A 17,272-nucleotide genomic window follows, 5' to 3' on the forward strand; every position below is an offset into this window, starting at 1 on the left:
TATTGATACTCAGGAATATATTTTGCCCTTGGATGCATGTGGGCTGAAATTAATGTGAGCTTCAGTGGGTGATGTTTACATAGATAACAAACCATGCTGTGTTACGCTAGGCTGGTTAAGGGATCTAAGAACTATAAACCCTCATGCTTCATATTTCATGAACCAATATCTAACAAAGGCGTTTAGAAAGGAACTTTCTCTATGGGCAGAGAATTCCATAATTACTTGCTACAGGGTTTTTGCACCTTTTTTGAAGCATCTGATACTGGCCAATATCAGAGACAAGATGCTGGGCTAGATGGACTGCTGGTCTGATGCGGCATGATAATCCCTAGGTTCCTGTGTGCTCATTGAAGTGTGAAGATCACAGTGCAGAGTGGCCGTAAATCATGAAATGAAACTCACACAATCAGTTAACTTGACTTTGTTTTAAACAGCTCAAGAGCAATGTGCGCAGCAGCCATCTGCCAGAGTGAACTGTGGTTATCCGTACATCAGTGCTGAGGCATGCAACAACAGAGGGTGCTGTTTTGATAACTCTATTGTTGGTGTCATCTGGTGCTTCTTTCCTAGGACAGAAGAAGGTAATAGAGCCATGGGCTTGTTTTTCCCAGTTTTTGAATACACGGAAAACATCACTGTAGTATAGATTAGCTCAGTGTGATTAACCTAAAGCAGTAGTTGGATGGGAGAAAATCGTCTGTAAACAAATAACAGTTCTGGGCTGGGATTATGTGCTAAGACTCCAGGAGGCACAGAACACACAGGACAAGCCAGCGGCAGAGAGGGCCAAAGCCTTTAATCTACTTTGGGGAACCTTCCCAATTCCGGACACCTTCCAATTCTGGACTAGTCAGTGGCCAAAACTTGGCAGAATGAGTGAGTGTGAGGATGGGGGAAAAATCAGTGTCTGGGGAAAGCAGGGGCATGGCGGGTGAGAAAGGAGAGTATCCATCTACATATCCATTCCTTAATTTATTGGATTATTTTTACTTACATAGTAAACACCATCTGACATATCCGAGACTGCATATTTCTGAAGTTCCTTAGGGTTTGTGACTTATAAATTAATACTGTTGGGGAAACATGGGACTTTTGGTGCCGCTCTGTAAAACATTAGAACTGAACAAAATTTGGAATTTTGGTCCCTTGGGAAATCCTGACATTTCCACATTTGTTTTCATCCCACAATGGGGTGAAAGGTGGAAATTTCTATTTATTTGTTTGTTTTTTGCAGAATGGAAATTCTAAAAACATTTGATTCACCATTGTTGAAACGATTGAAATGTAATATTTTGACATTCCCAAAACTGAAATGTTTCATTTCGGTGTATTGAACTGAACCCAAACATTCAGCATTAATCTGCCTTTTCCCATTGTGGCTCATTGACTCTTGGGAGCTATAATTCAGGGGTTTGATGTCCCTATCCTCCCCTATGGGCCAGACTCCCTGGCCAAACTACATCTCACATGATACACCCAGAGTCATGTTACTCCCATGATGCATCATGCAGCTTGATCAGAGGGAAATCCACTTTGGATTATGGGAGATGTAGTATTCCAGGGAGCCTGGCCCAGAGGAGAAGATGGTGCTTCTAACTACAGCTCCCATAAGGCAATGCACTGATAGGGAAATTCAGCTTAATGTTTTGTTGAACTAATTCAAAACAAAATGTTTGGGATCAGTTCAACAAAACAAAATGTGCTGATCTGGGTTTAACTGATCCAAAATTAAATATTTCATTTCAGTTTTCCTAATGAAAAATCAATTTGGGGGGCAAAATCAAAATTCTCCTGTGGAAATTTAAATTTTGCTGAAACTCATTTTCCATAGGAAAATCATTCCCAACCAACTATAGTAAACACCTTTGAAAGTTAGCTAGTCCTGTCTTTGACGTGGAATGGACAGACTTTGGTTTGGAAGCAGATATCAATTATGTGCTTTTGTTTTGTTTTGATTCCAGAATGTGGCATCTAGAGTGAATCTGTCTCTCTCCGCTGAAATTCCTGAAGCAGGACAAGAACAGAAAGCTTTCCTGGCTTACACTATGATTTACATTAATTGCCAAGCCATTTTTGGCTCTCGTACTTTTGCTTTTCAGTGAGATGGCTCACCACTTCTGTCCACAAATGTTTCAATACTTTACTATACAAAGCACATGTCTTAAAAAAATAAAAGCGGCAAACTAAAAGCTTTAAAGCAGTTTCCAATTCTTCTGCAATTACCTTGGGGCTAGATTCTGATTTGTGCTAAGGAGTAAGAGGGATTACAAATCCCCCAACATCCCTATAAGGGCCCTTGGATATAGGTATGCGTGAACAGGTGTCCCACACACGTTGGAAATGGGCAGAAGCTTTACCTGCAATGGTAATAACAAGCAGAACATCTGTAAAATATGTATGTATTATGTAACTCTTCATGGCACAGAAAGAATGCAGAGTGCCAAATGAGACCAAAACAAAAAGAGAGAAATTGATGTAGTCAGTGCTTCTGAATGATCTGACTCTTGACAGTTTTTCTTCAGGAAATAGATCTTCCAAAATATACTTCCTAGATAGGTTCCCTTTTATGGAACTTCTAAAGATAGGCCTCACTACTGAGGCATTGTACTACCTTAAAACTACTAACCATCTCTCTAACAATCTGATCCCTGCCCAGTTACTTTATCCTTCAAAATAATTTTAAAGATGATGTAGGAAAAAGATTAACCCTTATTGTGATAACTTTCCCAAGACTTTGTGCTTTTATCCTGCATTATGAATCAGGATTTAAACGGCTAATAAGTTGAAGATACAGCACAGAAGAGAAGCACAGAAAATCCTTTTACTTAATATTCTCTTTATTTTTTTTAATGTACTTAAAATGAGTTACAGAAGGTAGTTGTACATGTAATGTATACCACTTCTTGCACAGTCGCTAATGAGAGGTTTGTGTTTTGGCTTAGTTTTATAGTATTCACTATAGAATCACACCCTGAAATAATGAGTTTACATTGACACTAGCACTAGATAACATTTTTGGGAGGCCTGGTGCTTTTTGGTCTAGAAAGGGTTAGTTTGGGGAGCAGAAAAAATCCATGACTATGACCCATACCCAACCTTTTAATTTTGCAGGCCTATATAAATACAATATCCACGGCGATCTCAGCTTTAATTGTAAAACTGTCTGGCCTGTAGCAATAGGTTTGCCTTTTTAAGGCAAAGGATGAAACTTTGTTCGTGTGATCTTTCCAAAAGCTCACTAGTTGCTCATATCATCCAGGATTGGCCATTTTACTGACCTGTAAAAAAAAACAATAGCCAAGGGTCCCCTTATTACGAGTAGCCCTGTGGACCATTTAAGAATGGGAGTCAGTGTTGTATGAGCTGCCTCTAATGAGCTTAGACCCACTACACAAATCGACAGCTTAATAGGATAAGAGGAAACCTTGCCCAATGAACTAAGCATTAGGACTGAGAGTAAGAGACTCATATTCTAATCCCTGCTCTGATACGGGTATCCTCTGGGGCTTCAGTCAAGTCATTTAATTTTTCTGATGTTGTTCCGTGCCTGTAACATGGATCATCTACTAATAGGACCTCCATCATTGAAGTGTCTGAGCACGGAGTGTCTGAATTTAGTCTCATAATACTCTTGTGAGGCTATTATCACCATTTTACAAATGGGGAGCTGAAGTACAAAGAAACTAAGGGAGAAATTCTGACTCCACTGAAGTTAATGGCAAAACTCTCACTAACTTCAATGGGGCCAGGATTCCACCCTTGAGTGGCTTGTCTGAGGTCACACAAAGTCTGGGAGAGATCTGGGCATTGAACCTAGAATTCCCAAGTCCCATTTCAGTGCCATAGCCACAAAATCCTCCCTTGTAACTCTGTCACAGGGAGCAGGAGATTCCTTAATATTTGTAAAGCACAACTTGGAGTGCTAAAAATCACCAGAAGGAACATGTATAAAAGTATCTGAACAGCTCCCAGACAAAAAGGCGGGGAATGTGGGCAAGAAGGAGCATGTCTGTGGTGACATGGACTTCAGCATGATCCTCAGCATGAAGATGAAGTGCTTAGCAACATGCTCCTCTCTTTGGCCTTACTCCTCCCAGGCACAAGTAACTTGGCAATGCTCTCATTTATACAGGATTGGGTTTGTCTGCACACCCTGGCCTGTTCATCGCTCCTTCCTTGCATTTATACGGACTATATCTTTGTCCTGCTCTTCTGCTTCCTCCTTGATATTTTATCTGAAAAGGTTCACCTAATGAGAAGATTGACCCTGTACCAGAACTGTACATAAGGAGGGCATGCACACAAGTAATATACAGCATGCTTCATTAGCATGTGTGTACAGGAATGAAACTGTTGTAGACCTTCAGCTTTTCAGAATGAAGAAAGGAGAAGATGAGGAGCACAGAGAGTTGAGTAATGCTGCTTGATATGGCTTATTCTTTAAGAAATTTCCCAGCACCCTCTAGTGCACAGTCGGTGACTATCTCATCTGAGAAAAGGCATTGGTATAAATAGAAACTAGGGTCATGGCTAATTTGTATTATTATTAAATATTGATATTGTGGGTAGTAGCAAGAGGCCAATCAGGCTGGGGTTCCATTAGGCTAGGCACTATAAATGACAGTCCCTGCCTCAAAATTCTTATGAAAGACCCTAAAAATTCACTATAGACAAATAAATTGATTTCATGCGCAATTCATAATCCTGGGACACGTGAGCTCGCATTTGCTCCAGATTTGTATTCACAGCACTTTTCACTGGGTAAGAAAGCCCCTGGCATATGTTGGGCTTGATTTGCAAAGACAGTCACCTAATTTACACATGCAGGAAAGCATGAGCAAACTGACTCTGTGTGCGTGTGACCAGCGAGATACATCATTGCCCAGCTGTGCACACAAATTCCTGCCTTATCGGTACTGCCACAATAAACACACATACAAATTAACCATGCATTTGTAATTACTTTTTGCACATGGCCCTTGCAAATCTGCCTCTTTGAACACGAGGCCTTTCCTTAAAAGTGAAATATTCACGTTTGCAAATTATTAATTTCAAACCAGTTATATCTTTACGACAAGTATATGTTCTGTCACGACTTCAGAGGCTTGTCTACACTGTGGGGGCTTTGGCAGTACAGCTCTGATGTCATAACCCAATAGCGTTGATGCATCCTACAGTGACGGAAATAGATTTGTTTACCTGCCGCATCCGCAGGTGCGGCCGATCGCGGCTCCCACCTGGCCGCGGTTCACTGCTCCAGGCCAATGTGGGCTGCGGGAAGCAGCATGGGCCGAGGGATGTGCTAACTGCTGCTTCCCGCAGCCCCCACTGGCCTGGGGCTTGCCCTGGAGGGCAGTGTGCCGAAGGTTGCTGATCCCTGACCTAGCATCTTGCATCCCAACCAAAACACTTTACAAACTTAAACTGGGATAAAAACTATAGGCTTGAGCCTGCAAAAGCCCTTACTCCTGGGAGTAGGCTCTACTCATCCAAGTAGTCACACTGACTTCAATAGGATTAAGCAGTCAGGTTGATGGGAGTTGTAAACATGTATACCAGGGCTGAATTTAGCCCAAAGAGAAGTTAAGTGATTTTTTCAAGGCCAAACAGCAAGCCAATGGTAACGGAACCAAATTCTGATCTCATTGCAAATCTGGAGTAACTTCATTGAAGCGTGGGAAGTATAAATCCAGAAGGAACAGCTGTAAAAGTTATAAGCTTGCAAAACCAGGGGAGTACTGCTAATATTGTTAATTTGTTTCTACTGGTGCCCAAAATGTGTAATCTACAAATACAACAAAGGGCACAATCCCTGCCCTGAAAAGCTTGCCTTCTAAGAACACAAAACAGAGTTGGAGGGCAAGAGAAAGAGGTTTGACGCAGTAATAAAATGGTCAGAGGGGAACTGGCAACATCCTCATTAAACAACATTTTAAGAACATTTGCATATAAGAAATACCAACCCCACAACTTAGCCATAATCAGCCAGTTCGTTTCTTGAAGGCACTAGGGTAGAATGTTGGTCTGTGGACCAGCTCAGGACGGATACTCCTTGCATAGGGGATAGTGTGGAAGAAGGCATAGGGATGCTGGTGGAAGATGCAGACAAATGGAATGTCCAGGTTGTCATCACAGGCAGAACATTGGGATGGGAATAGGGGTATAATGGAAACTCTTCTTCAGCCTAACTATATTGGGAGATACCTGTAAGTGCCATAATACATATGTGGAACTAAACAAAGAGCAATACACTGCCCTGGATTCATGGCAGAACCTCCCCAGATTGGGTGTATATGTCTAAGAGCAGTCTATGAAATTCCAAATCATTCACTGGCAGATATGCTTGTCATTTCTGATTGAGAGTGAACAGGGAGTAAGGCAGTAATCTTAAAATAATTAATACTTTATTTGATTTTTGTTACATCATCATAAATGTTCTCTGTTTTCAGAAAACAAAGCCCTAATTCGGAAAATAATGCACATACAAATCTCCTACAAGTATACAGAAATATACAAAGCTTAATGTATCGTTAGAATGCCTCACCTCCTAAAGTTGGTACTCGGGTCTATTTCGCCAATGAGTATGAACTACAAAGGTAACAAGCAACCTGAAGAAGACCAGGTTTATATATATCTACAACAGTGCAAATATATCTCAGCGCGCAGGCAACAACTGTCTCTAAAGAAGCATAACAAAGTTGATTCCAAGTAATGCATCTTGCATCACGGAAACGAGAGAGAACAATTACATATTAGACAGACAGTGTATGCACACCTTTGCACACTGATTTAAAATGTTACTTGCATTGAATCTTGCTTTTTTAAAAAAATTAAATAACAATAACAAATTCAAGGGCAATATCTCACTACAAGTTCAACTGACTGAGATCAGGTATTGCACAAACAGTCTAAAACAAGTTAGCTAGAGTCCCAGCTACACTGTAGGACTGATTTTTTTCCCCCTATTAAAACATATCTATAATAAAAAATATAATTTTCCTTCCCCATCAGAGGAGGACACTACAAATGCAGTATATTAACTTTTGTAGCATGCTTTATGAGCATTTTTCTGTCGGAGCATTTTTTATTTAGATTGCATTGTTTTTCAAAATATTCCCGTTGGTATAGTCAGAGTTAACCCAAGCAGCCTGGTTTTCTGAAGTAATAGAAAGAAGTCATTAATAGCATTTAATTTTAATGTGTTCCTAAAATAAGAAGTAATGGTGCAAAATCATGGATGTCACCAAAGCACAAAGATCTTTCAGAAACAAGGACTTCATATTGTCTCTACAATACACTTAAAGTACATTTTAGATTATTTTGGGGGGAAGGCAGGGGGAACACCATTAAATCCAGCACTTCCATTTTCAATATTTCAATAAATTTTGCAAAGGCTGTTAAGATATTGGAATACTTAACATTGGCACCAAGGGCTCAGCTATGCCATTCTGTTTCTACACTATACAGTGCAACACCCAGTGAATAAGGACATGAAGTAACTTGGAGTGAAAGGGTGAAATTCACTCCTGTGCAGAAGCCTAGCAGAAGGACCATGGCCCAGAGCCTTAAAGATATTTAGGTATCTAACTCCCAAGGTCTTGATCTATGCCCCAATGAAGTCCCACTTAAGCTGTGGATAGGCCTTGTGCTGGTCCCATGCACAGAGGTGCCATTCATAAAGTGTGATAATACTGAAGACATTTTAAAAGCTGTGCTGGAACTAAGAAGTAGGCAGGGGCTGATGTTCTGACATGTCATCTATATGTTGTATAACCCCCGTCCCTGCCATGTCACCAGGTAGGCCCTGTTAGGTCTGCAGCACGGCCACTAGTGAATACATAGAGCAAGTAGTTAAGTCCCATTGAGGTCAATCTTGTTTTCTTAGAGTTAGGCATGTGCTAAAGGGCTTTGCTGCATTGGGTCCCAGAATACTCAGCAACTTTCCAGGATTGAATCCAGACTATCCTGTTTTAAATCATATTTTTATATAGTAGGGATCATTTTAACGTGTTACATTCAGGTGGATTGCAGTATGTACGCTACTGTGCTTTGGACATGTCTATGAGTTGCAATTGCCTTCAGCCATAACAACTTCGTTTTAACTCTATGTAGACACTGGCCCATTTCTACTTATTTGTACACATTCCATGCAGCACCTACATACACTAAGAACAAAAGTACTGAAGAGCATGAGCCCTAATTTAGACTTCTGATACCAACACCATATAATGCAGGGGTCTCAAAAACGCAGCCCGCGGAGTTAGTTCCTGCGGCCCGCCAAGCTCCCTGCACCCACCCCCCGCCCTCCCGGAGTTATTTCCTGTGGCCCGCCAAGCTCGCCCTCCCCTCAGCGCGCTGCGTCCCCACTCCTCTGCCGACCTCCAGGCGCTTAGGGCTTTCCAGGAGGTGGGGAGAGGAGTGGGGAGCCGCATGCTTGGGGGAGGAGGCGGAGAAGAGGCAGGACAGGGATGGAGATTTGGGGAAGGGGTTGGAATAGGGGCAGGGAGGAGGTGGAGTTGGGGTGGGGACTTTGGGGAAGGGGTTGGAATGGGGGCAGGGAAGGGATGGGAAGAGGCGGGACAGGGGTGGGACCTCATGGAAGGGGTGGAGTGGGGGCAGGGCTGGGGGCGGAGGGTGTCAGTGATGTGGCCCTCGGACCTCATACTGTACTAGTCCTCATGTGGCCCTCCTGGTGATTTGAGTTTGAGATCCCTGGTGTAATGTATGGTACTTTATATTGTTTTCATTTAAAGGGTCTTCCTTCAATAGGTCTTTGCTTTGTTCCAAGTCTTTTTTTAATGTAAATTATCAAATTGGATCCTCTTCTGGGATGAAATCCACTTCACAATGTGTAAACTACAAGAGCGCAACAGATGTACATACAGCTGAGCAAAGAGCTGATAGGTCAAGGCTGCATACCGCACATACAATTTTTGTTTTCCTGCTGCCAGGGGGTGTGGGGTGCACTGAGTCAGGATTTGTCAACGCACAAGGTCAAGGTAAAATGCATTAGGGCTTAATGTCCCCATTGCTTGTGCCACGGGAGTTAAGACACAAACACCATAAAACAGCAGGTCAGAGAAAAACAAAACAAGGCTGAAAATGAGTCCATGGAAGTGCTGGGTGTGCAGTGAAGGCAAGATCAAGCCCTAGGTTTGCTGTGTTATCGTAGTAAGATTTAACATCTCATGCAAGGCTCCAGTGCAGCGCTAGGGTGAGGTTGCTGTCTTTTAGCCAACAAATAAGCAGAATCAGACACAAACACCATGATGTACAAATAATTCGCTAATGGGATTTTACGTAAAGGGCTGCAAAAGAAACAGAGCTACACAATCGCTGTCAGGAAAAGACTATGTTGATGTTAAAATTTAAAATAAAAGATATTCACATTTAATTGGCAAAATCAGTGTAGACGGTGGCTAAAACAGCACGGAAATAATTTTCATTGTGGTTCCTAACTACTGGTGCAAATATTAGTGCTGGATCTTTGGGACAGGAACTCTAGGCTCTTGCTACATGCATTAAGAACGGGCTTCTGCTCTTGCTCCAGTGCACTGCCGATTCCATTGTTTACCACCCAGCTATTTGTGTTCATGCTAACTCCCAAAGCATGGGTTGAACCAAAGGCACGGGTCAATTCAGGAAAGCATCCCTGCTCAGGAAAACACTTAAGTGGATGTTTAAATCCCACTGAAGTCAATGGGGCTGAAGCACGTGTTTAAATGCTTCCTGAATAGGGATGGATTTAAGAACATGCCGAATCAGGGCCCCAGTTGCCAGACTGGAATACAAAATTCTGCAAAAGGGAGGTGTCAAGTACTGACTAGCACAGCTTAACCCTTGTGAACAAATCCAATTATCTGAAAAAGTTGGGAATCACTAAACTAATAACACTTCCTACATCAGGGCCTGATCCAACTGCTGTTAAAGTCAATGGGAGTCACAGTTTCCACTGGTATCAATGGGCTTAAGATCAAACCCCATACATGAAGCCCTGTCATCCTGCAAAGCCTCAAAGGACTAACTTCAACCCACTGAGTTAGCTACTTTCATAGATCCTAGCGCTGGAAGTGTCCTCTTGATTTGTCCACTACGAGTCCATTGTATTTATCTGGAATGTCAGGGGGGTAAGTAAATGGCAATGTTGAGGAGAGGAGAGCTTGGTGAATTGAAAAAAGGAGGCACATGTTGTTAGGCCACCTGGGGGTTGCATCCCCCTTTGCAAGGATTTTCAGTGGGGGCTGTGTTCACAAATACAAGTTATGATGCCTGAACTCTTCTCTTGAGCCCTGTACGGTTCCCGAATACAAGGGTCACAGGGCAGGAGAGAAGAGGGAAATAGAATTAACACAGTATGTTTAAATATAACTCTATTATGTCACCACACTTATGGCTGTAAATACTAAACACTTTTTTTAGGATCGAACAGCAGTTCTAGATTTGCACTTGTTATACAGCGAGGAAAATATAAGTATACAATAATTTTTTTGTTTAGCACAATTATGCCATTAACAGTAGTATCTGTTTTACAGTGAGCACATAGAAAAAAAATATACCTTCTTCTCTGTGGTGGTCAGTTTCTTCCTTCCTTCCCGCCCCCCAGGAGAATACTTTGCATTGTAGTAAAGAGCTTAAAAGGTTATTTCCTATTTAGTCGGGGTCACTCTGGGGAATGAACCCATTACACGAAGGCCATGTCTACACTACAGGGACGATAATGGCATAGCTACAACGCTGTAGCTATGCTGGCGTAATCCCATAGTGTAGACACAGCCTATAGCAATGGAAGGAGTTTTCCCATCGTTGTAGGAACACCACCTCCCTGAGTGATGGTAGCTACGTCGAGGGAAGCATACTTCCATCAGCCTAGTTGCAGCTACACTTGGGGTTAGGTTGGCATAGCTCTGAGGTGGATTTTTCTCGCCCCTGAGCAACATAGCTATATTGACCTAAACTATAAGTGTAGACCAGGCCTTTGATATAACAAATACACTTTTCACCACAGCCTTGGAGCCAGTGCAAAAAGGAGATGTCAGCTTTCTGGACAGTATGGCCCTAATCCAGCAAAGCTTTCCAACATATAGTCCACTTTGAAGACATGAGTAGTCCCAGAAGTCAAAGGACAACTCTCAAGTATAAAGTTAAGTATGTACTTAAGTGCTTTGCTGGAACTGAGTTTATAAGAACCTCATTGGAATGGAATAGATCCATCTAACATGGAGTAGATGGGGTATCAGAGAAACTCTTCCTTTTGTGAGAACAATCAGGACAGAATGGGTCACCTTACACCATCACACCATTTTCTAAATGAAAACATGGTGGTGATCAGTACAGTGTTAATTTCTGTAGTCACACAGACATTGATGCAAGACCGTAGACCCACACGCCAGCCTCCTACATAGAGTACTGTGATGGGGTGTCCTCTCTACGCAAGGCCCGAAGGGGTTAAGGTGGCCAGGGGGGCCTATTAATTGCCTAGGCTGCACTTGTAGGAGGAGCCAGAGAGCAGGGACTAATTAGAGACCAGGCTCAACAGGAAGGAACAGGGGGGCTTGCATAAAGACCAGCAGCTGAGAGTAGCTAGGGGCTGCAGAGAGAGAGGATGCAGTTACTCTGAGGGTGAGAGCAGGCAAGGCAGGAAGTAGCCCAAGGATACAGCAGTAAGTTTTAGGACTGTGCAGACCTTAACTGCTTGTTGTAGGTTCTCTGGGTTGGAATTCAGTATAGAGGGTGGGCCTGGGTTCCCCTACCAGCCACTGCGGAAGTGGCACTATGAAGGGGCAGTGAATGGGAAGACTGCCTAGGATAGTAGGTCCTGAGAGACTCTGATACCCAAGTCAGGGAAGACTACACTGACCTGGTCTGAGGGCCAAGCCATGAAGCAGGAGCAGTTTCCGTCCTGAGATAGAGAGAGAGTGATGGAGTGCAACAGCAGGAAGGGGAGTCGCTCTGGTAGAGCTAATCCCGAGATGTGGACAGAAGGAGGCGCTTCAGCAGTGAGTAGAGCATCCCATGACAGTAATTCAGACACAAATGTTCACTGTCTCACAGACAGCATTTAACCAGCTATCCTGGTTTGCAGGATTCCTTTAACTATATTCAAGCTTCAGCCAAAAGGAAATATCTGAAGCATTTAATGTTTCAACTGATGCATATATGACCAAAAGTAAAATGATACAAACCATATCCACAGATATGGGCTAGATAAACAAAGAACCCAACAGAATGCTGAAAACTTCTAGATGTCATTACAAAAGAAAACAGCCTTGGAGCTCTTTGCTTTTGCATTCATAGGAGGTAATTCATGTGGATAATGAACACAATTAGCATTTTAAGTATCACAATTAAGGTGGGTTTAAAAGACTTTGCAAAAACAGATTTTTTAAAAAAATAAAGCAATCATCTGTGGACAGCTTAAATATTCCTGACTATCTGTGCTCTATATTTTTTTCCATAGGGAATCACAGGTTTACAGTTCTAACTCTGATTTTGTCTTTTTTCCTTACTATTACAATTTCTGAGTCTCAGACCATCTTGTCAAGTAAAGCACCAGAATTCTAAATTTAGATACACACACAAAAGTGACATGTATCACTGATTTTCTTCTTCTTTTTTTACATATTATCCATCCCTATTGAAAAGATACATCTTTTCTTGAGAATCAATAAGCTTACAGACTTTGGGTTTGGATGGATAATTCTTGTGGAAGAGAACTGCAAAGTGATACATAAAAAAATTTCAGAGATGACACTCTGAATTTAAAATGAAGTGATAATGCTACTTTCTTTGCATTCCCGCACTTGGTACTTGACTGAATGTTGATCAATAGTCACCAGCCACGTAAAGATGTCATTTTACAACTCTGGCTATCAGGATAAACATCATCTTATCACAGAGATGGTTTTCAAAAAGCAAAGTTCCTGGAACCAGTTTTTACATCGTTTCACAGTTGAAATTCTACATGGCAAAATTCCCTTCTATTTCTTCTTCCCAGTTAAAGCTAGAAGTGTAATGAAAATGTGACCCAATCCAAATGGACTGATTAGCTTAACACTACACATCCACTAACCCAATACGGTTCTCTATGGGCTGGATCATAACAGCGTCTGTAACTGGGCACTGGACACCAGCCTGCCACAATGAGACAACAACAAGTGCCCTCTACTGCATGTCTAGGGTTCTTCCTATTGGATAGTTTTGTTTGTTTTTCCTTTACCTCTCTGCTTGGATTTTGTATCTGAGAACAAAATAGGCAATGAGACGCAGAGAGAAGAAGAAAATTCCAAGCACAATGAAGTCCAGGTAAAGTTTGGCATTTTCTACATCCAGTTCTCTCAGGATGGCCGCTGATTTTTGGAAGTGGCAAGTATCATCTTTGTCGCAGTGAAGATCTTCTCGATCCAATCCATAGATGGAGAGAATAACACCTTCAAACCCATACCTAGAAAGGAAAGGATGGATTACAAGATAAAATTCTAACCAGGGCAAGCATTGTTCATTTTTTCAGATGTACCGTATATACTCATTCATTAGCCCGTTCGTTTATAAGCCGACCCCCCCAAGGTGGATAGGTAAAAATAGTAAAAACTATATGACCCTTTCATAAGCCAACCCTATATTTCAGAGGTTGGCAAACTTTGGCTCCCAGTCTGCCAGGGTAGGCTGCTGGCAGGTCAGGATGTTTTGTTTACCTGGAGCGTCTGCAGGCATGGAGCCCCTCAGCTCCCTGTGGCAGCGGTTCGCTGTTCCCAGCCACTTTCCGCAGCTCCCATTGGCTGGGAACAGAGAACCATGGCCAAAGGGAACTGAGGGGCTCCATGCCTGCAGACACTCCAGGTAAACAAAACGACAATGTATTAGATATTCAATTCAATGATTTCGCAGAGTTTTAAATCATCAAATTTTGGTGTAGACCTGTTTATAAGCCGACCCCCGCTCTTTGATGTGTCACGTTTTTACCAAAAATATTCAGCTTATGAATGAGTATATACGGTACTCAAAATGGAAAACACTCATAATTACAGCTCAGATGGTAAACACTGAAGATTTAAATACTGCCCTCAGAGGCAGGAAGTTTTAGGCTAGATTCTTTCTTCAGTTGCATTCAAGCAAATCACACTTCAGTGGGTTTTGCATGGGTGCAATAGGATAGAATTTTGCCTTTAATAGAATATGCAAAAACAATACAGTCAACTTTCCTTAAAGGAGAACACTTTTTAAAAAAAATCAGAATAATCTCTTTTTATATTAAAAAAACATGCTAATGACTTTATTAAAATTGACATGGTTAATATAAATATTTTTAAAGAGAAAATATACTTAGTGCCTGGAGACAGTTGTATTGTGTGATGAGGAAGAAACTGGAATGTCTCATTTTAACTGTCCTCTGCATGCTTCTCGTGGCACACCCTCACCACGAAGGAAACTTCCCCCAGCTCCCCCGTCTAACCTGGATCTGGTCTCACTTAGGACCAGATGAGCTAGCATGGATCCCTCTGTGGGACTCTGATTTCCGTGGGACTTCACATGGGTTGGTCAGGGGCCTTAGGAACAAAACCATTTCTCCTCCATCCTGACATTGGATGCTAGCTACCATCCCAGTTTACACTGACTTCTGGCTTCTGATAAGTCTTTGGATATGAGGCATGAACTCGGTCTGGTGTATTTGCAAACAAGACCAGAGTTTGACTTGTGTTGTCTTTATAGTTCTACAACCTGGAAAGAAACTATTTTTCCCCACCTCAGACTGACTTTGCCATTATCTAGGACATATACAAAAGTTCTTTTAGTGGACATTTTCTAAGTCCCCTTAGCTCCCTCTGCGATGTCACCTTCCTGACCCTTTTCCTCTGGAGAAAACGCATTGCTCACCTACAGTAGTATCAGTATTGGTTAAACTGGACAAACAGGCTTTATCCAGGAGGTCTGTCTGAACCGTCAGTGAGATATGCCATGAGATACACAATAAAGTGCTAAATAGCCTCCAAAGTGAAGTGCTGGCAACCCCATTCAAGTCTTGCTATGGACACTTTTTGTCTTCACCTTTATATGTCAAAGCAACTAGTCCAAATTCTCTGCTGTGCACCCATTGAATTTAGTGAGATTGAACAAGGCATAAATCAGCACAGATATTGACCCATTACATATAATCCATGGTAAGATTTTTCTTATTTCATGTTGTTATACATACTTCGTACAGTAAAATAATTTGGTATTGTTCTTTTACATATTTCTTACTGGAAACATGGAAATACATCACATTAAATCCTGAAAGAATGTGCTGTAAATGTGGTAACCTTAGCATTAAAAGACAAAAAATTCCAGGTTAAGATACCACTGGCTTCCCACATGGTACCTGACATATGAGATGTAGGACATCCACTGGAGGTATGCGGGAATGGTATCAAAACTGACAAAGAATCCTGAGAAAAGGAGGACTGGGATGGCTGTAACTGGACCCACGAATGTTGCCACCTGGAAAAAGGAGGAAACAAAAGATGCCTTCTCAGACAGCCAAACAAACATCCAGGGGCTCGGGGTACTCCCTGCTTTTAATTTCTGCATTGCTGTGAGTCTTTAATTCAGCAAACACTCTCTAAGGCACAAATCCTCTGTCCTTGTGTCAAACTCAGATAAGCAGTTGAAGTTCACCCGGCCAGGCTATGGAATGGCATTGCAGTGTCGCCCCCTGCAGCTAGACCTTCTTCAGGGCAGCAGTCATGTCAACAGCTGCTTCACTCCCTCTATGTAGATGGTTTGGGTTATAGATCTGTTTAGTGGTGACTCTGCCTTGCCTCCTGCACTTTTCTGTCTGTACTTGGATGCCATCAGTGAGCACAGCTGCAGGTCCCCAGCACCCTAACTCCCTTTGCACTACAGAATCACATCAGTTCTGCAACTTATAGGACATAGTGCACTTGTGGGTGAGTGGGGTAGAACATCCATTTGAAAGAGATGGGTGATCTGGCAACTCATTCAGTGCTGAGGTGCTTAAAGAGCTCATTCTTTTAAAATGCTGTAACAACATCATTGCTTTCTCGCTATTATTTATTAATTCTCAAGCAGCTGTAAAGATACCAAGAACAGGCTAGAGAACCCCTTCTTTGCTGTTTCTTTGCAGGTGGTTCAGAGTCAGATGAGAAGTGCAAAGGAGGTCAGAGAACTTACAGCAGCAGCCGTGGCAAGAAGGCATAAGTAGCCATTGCCAGGGGAAGCAAGGTTCTGGTGAGTTCATAAAATACAAATGCCAGTACCTGAAGTGATGTGGAGGCTGCACCTATCAAAAGACCTAATGACTGAGCCACTAGCGATGTCATTGTTCCCAGGGCTGCGAACAGGACAAATCGGAGCGCATCTGATGGCTGTGAAGTCATCCAATACACGATGCTGCAATACGCCACAGGAAACATAATCTGCAGAAAGATACATCTGCAGTTACTACATTATAGAGTCAAGCCAAAAGCCATACAGAATGTTTCAGTGTTGCTGAAAGCAATATCAACACCTAGAAAGCATTGTATCCCACTTAACCCATCTCTCTCATCCCTCAATGCTGTACTCAAAGTGATGATGCTCAGAGGACAGTTAGCACCTCCACCACATCCTATCAAATCTATCGTGTCCTGCATGCTACTTTAGACTAAAAAACCTGCTTCCACTTGTTACCGGCCCTTTGCAGCCACTAAGCACAAAAGCAAATGAAAAGTCCCTATCTTTGTTTAGTTTATTTATTCAGGAAAGCTCAGGTTAGACACAGGATCTTGATTTCAATAAGGTCCTGCCATTTATTCCCAATGGGGTGTTTGGTTTAAGTCAAGAAGCTCACACACTAATACACAGGCAGTTTTCCACCACTCTGGTATGTATATGAGATTAAAACACCGATGAAATGCTGGTATCTACTTCATTTGCAAGCGGATACAAGAAGAATGCTCTGTGGTTTATTCAAAAGTATATACCTGAAAAGGAACATCAGCCATGGTTTTAGCTAGATAGTAGGCCTTCAGACTATACCAGTAGTTCAGATGCTCTCTGAGAAATACACCCATCTCAAGAGGAACTAGATAGAATAAAAATTAATAAGATGGTTACTTACACCGTTAGAGTGTGACATGCTTGTGCATAATAACACCCTACCCATTTGTAATTCTGAGATGCTGCAATACTACAGCGTGCCAGGAACTCCAAAACAATTGTCAGACCAGCAACACACACTGACTCATGTCTCTTGAGGCACAAGAGGTCAGCCTGGAGAGCCTCTCCTTGTGCA

At 42.1% G+C, this 17,272-nt stretch overlaps 2 protein-coding genes across 3 annotated transcripts in view; one reads left to right on the plus strand and one right to left on the minus strand.

The window, feature by feature from the left end:
* Positions 1 to 1,978, plus strand: part of TFF2 (trefoil factor 2) — a 74,187-nt gene extending 72,209 nt beyond the window's left edge. Inside the window, exons 8-9 of the mRNA XM_073328423.1 lie at positions 438 to 584; positions 1,965 to 1,978. Of these exons, the coding sequence (XP_073184524.1) occupies positions 438 to 584; positions 1,965 to 1,978 (161 nt within the window). The remainder of the gene's footprint in view (positions 1 to 437; positions 585 to 1,964) is intronic.
* Positions 1,979 to 6,390: 4,412 nt separating this feature from the next.
* ABCG1 (ATP binding cassette subfamily G member 1) overlaps positions 6,391 to 17,272 on the minus strand; it is an 82,757-nt gene continuing 71,875 nt past the window's right edge. For both annotated transcript variants that reach the window (XM_073359972.1, XM_073359982.1), the window contains exons 12-15: positions 16,962 to 17,062; positions 16,257 to 16,415; positions 15,359 to 15,477; positions 6,391 to 13,444 (exon numbers count right to left, since the gene is read on the minus strand). In XM_073359972.1, coding sequence (XP_073216073.1) covers positions 13,216 to 13,444; positions 15,359 to 15,477; positions 16,257 to 16,415; positions 16,962 to 17,062 — 608 coding nt within the window. In that variant the 3' untranslated portion in view covers positions 6,391 to 13,215. The remainder of the gene's footprint in view (positions 13,445 to 15,358; positions 15,478 to 16,256; positions 16,416 to 16,961; positions 17,063 to 17,272) is intronic.

Source organism: Lepidochelys kempii, chromosome 1 (genome assembly GCF_965140265.1).
Source record: "Lepidochelys kempii isolate rLepKem1 chromosome 1, rLepKem1.hap2, whole genome shotgun sequence".
NCBI lineage: Eukaryota > Metazoa > Chordata > Testudines > Cheloniidae > Lepidochelys > Lepidochelys kempii.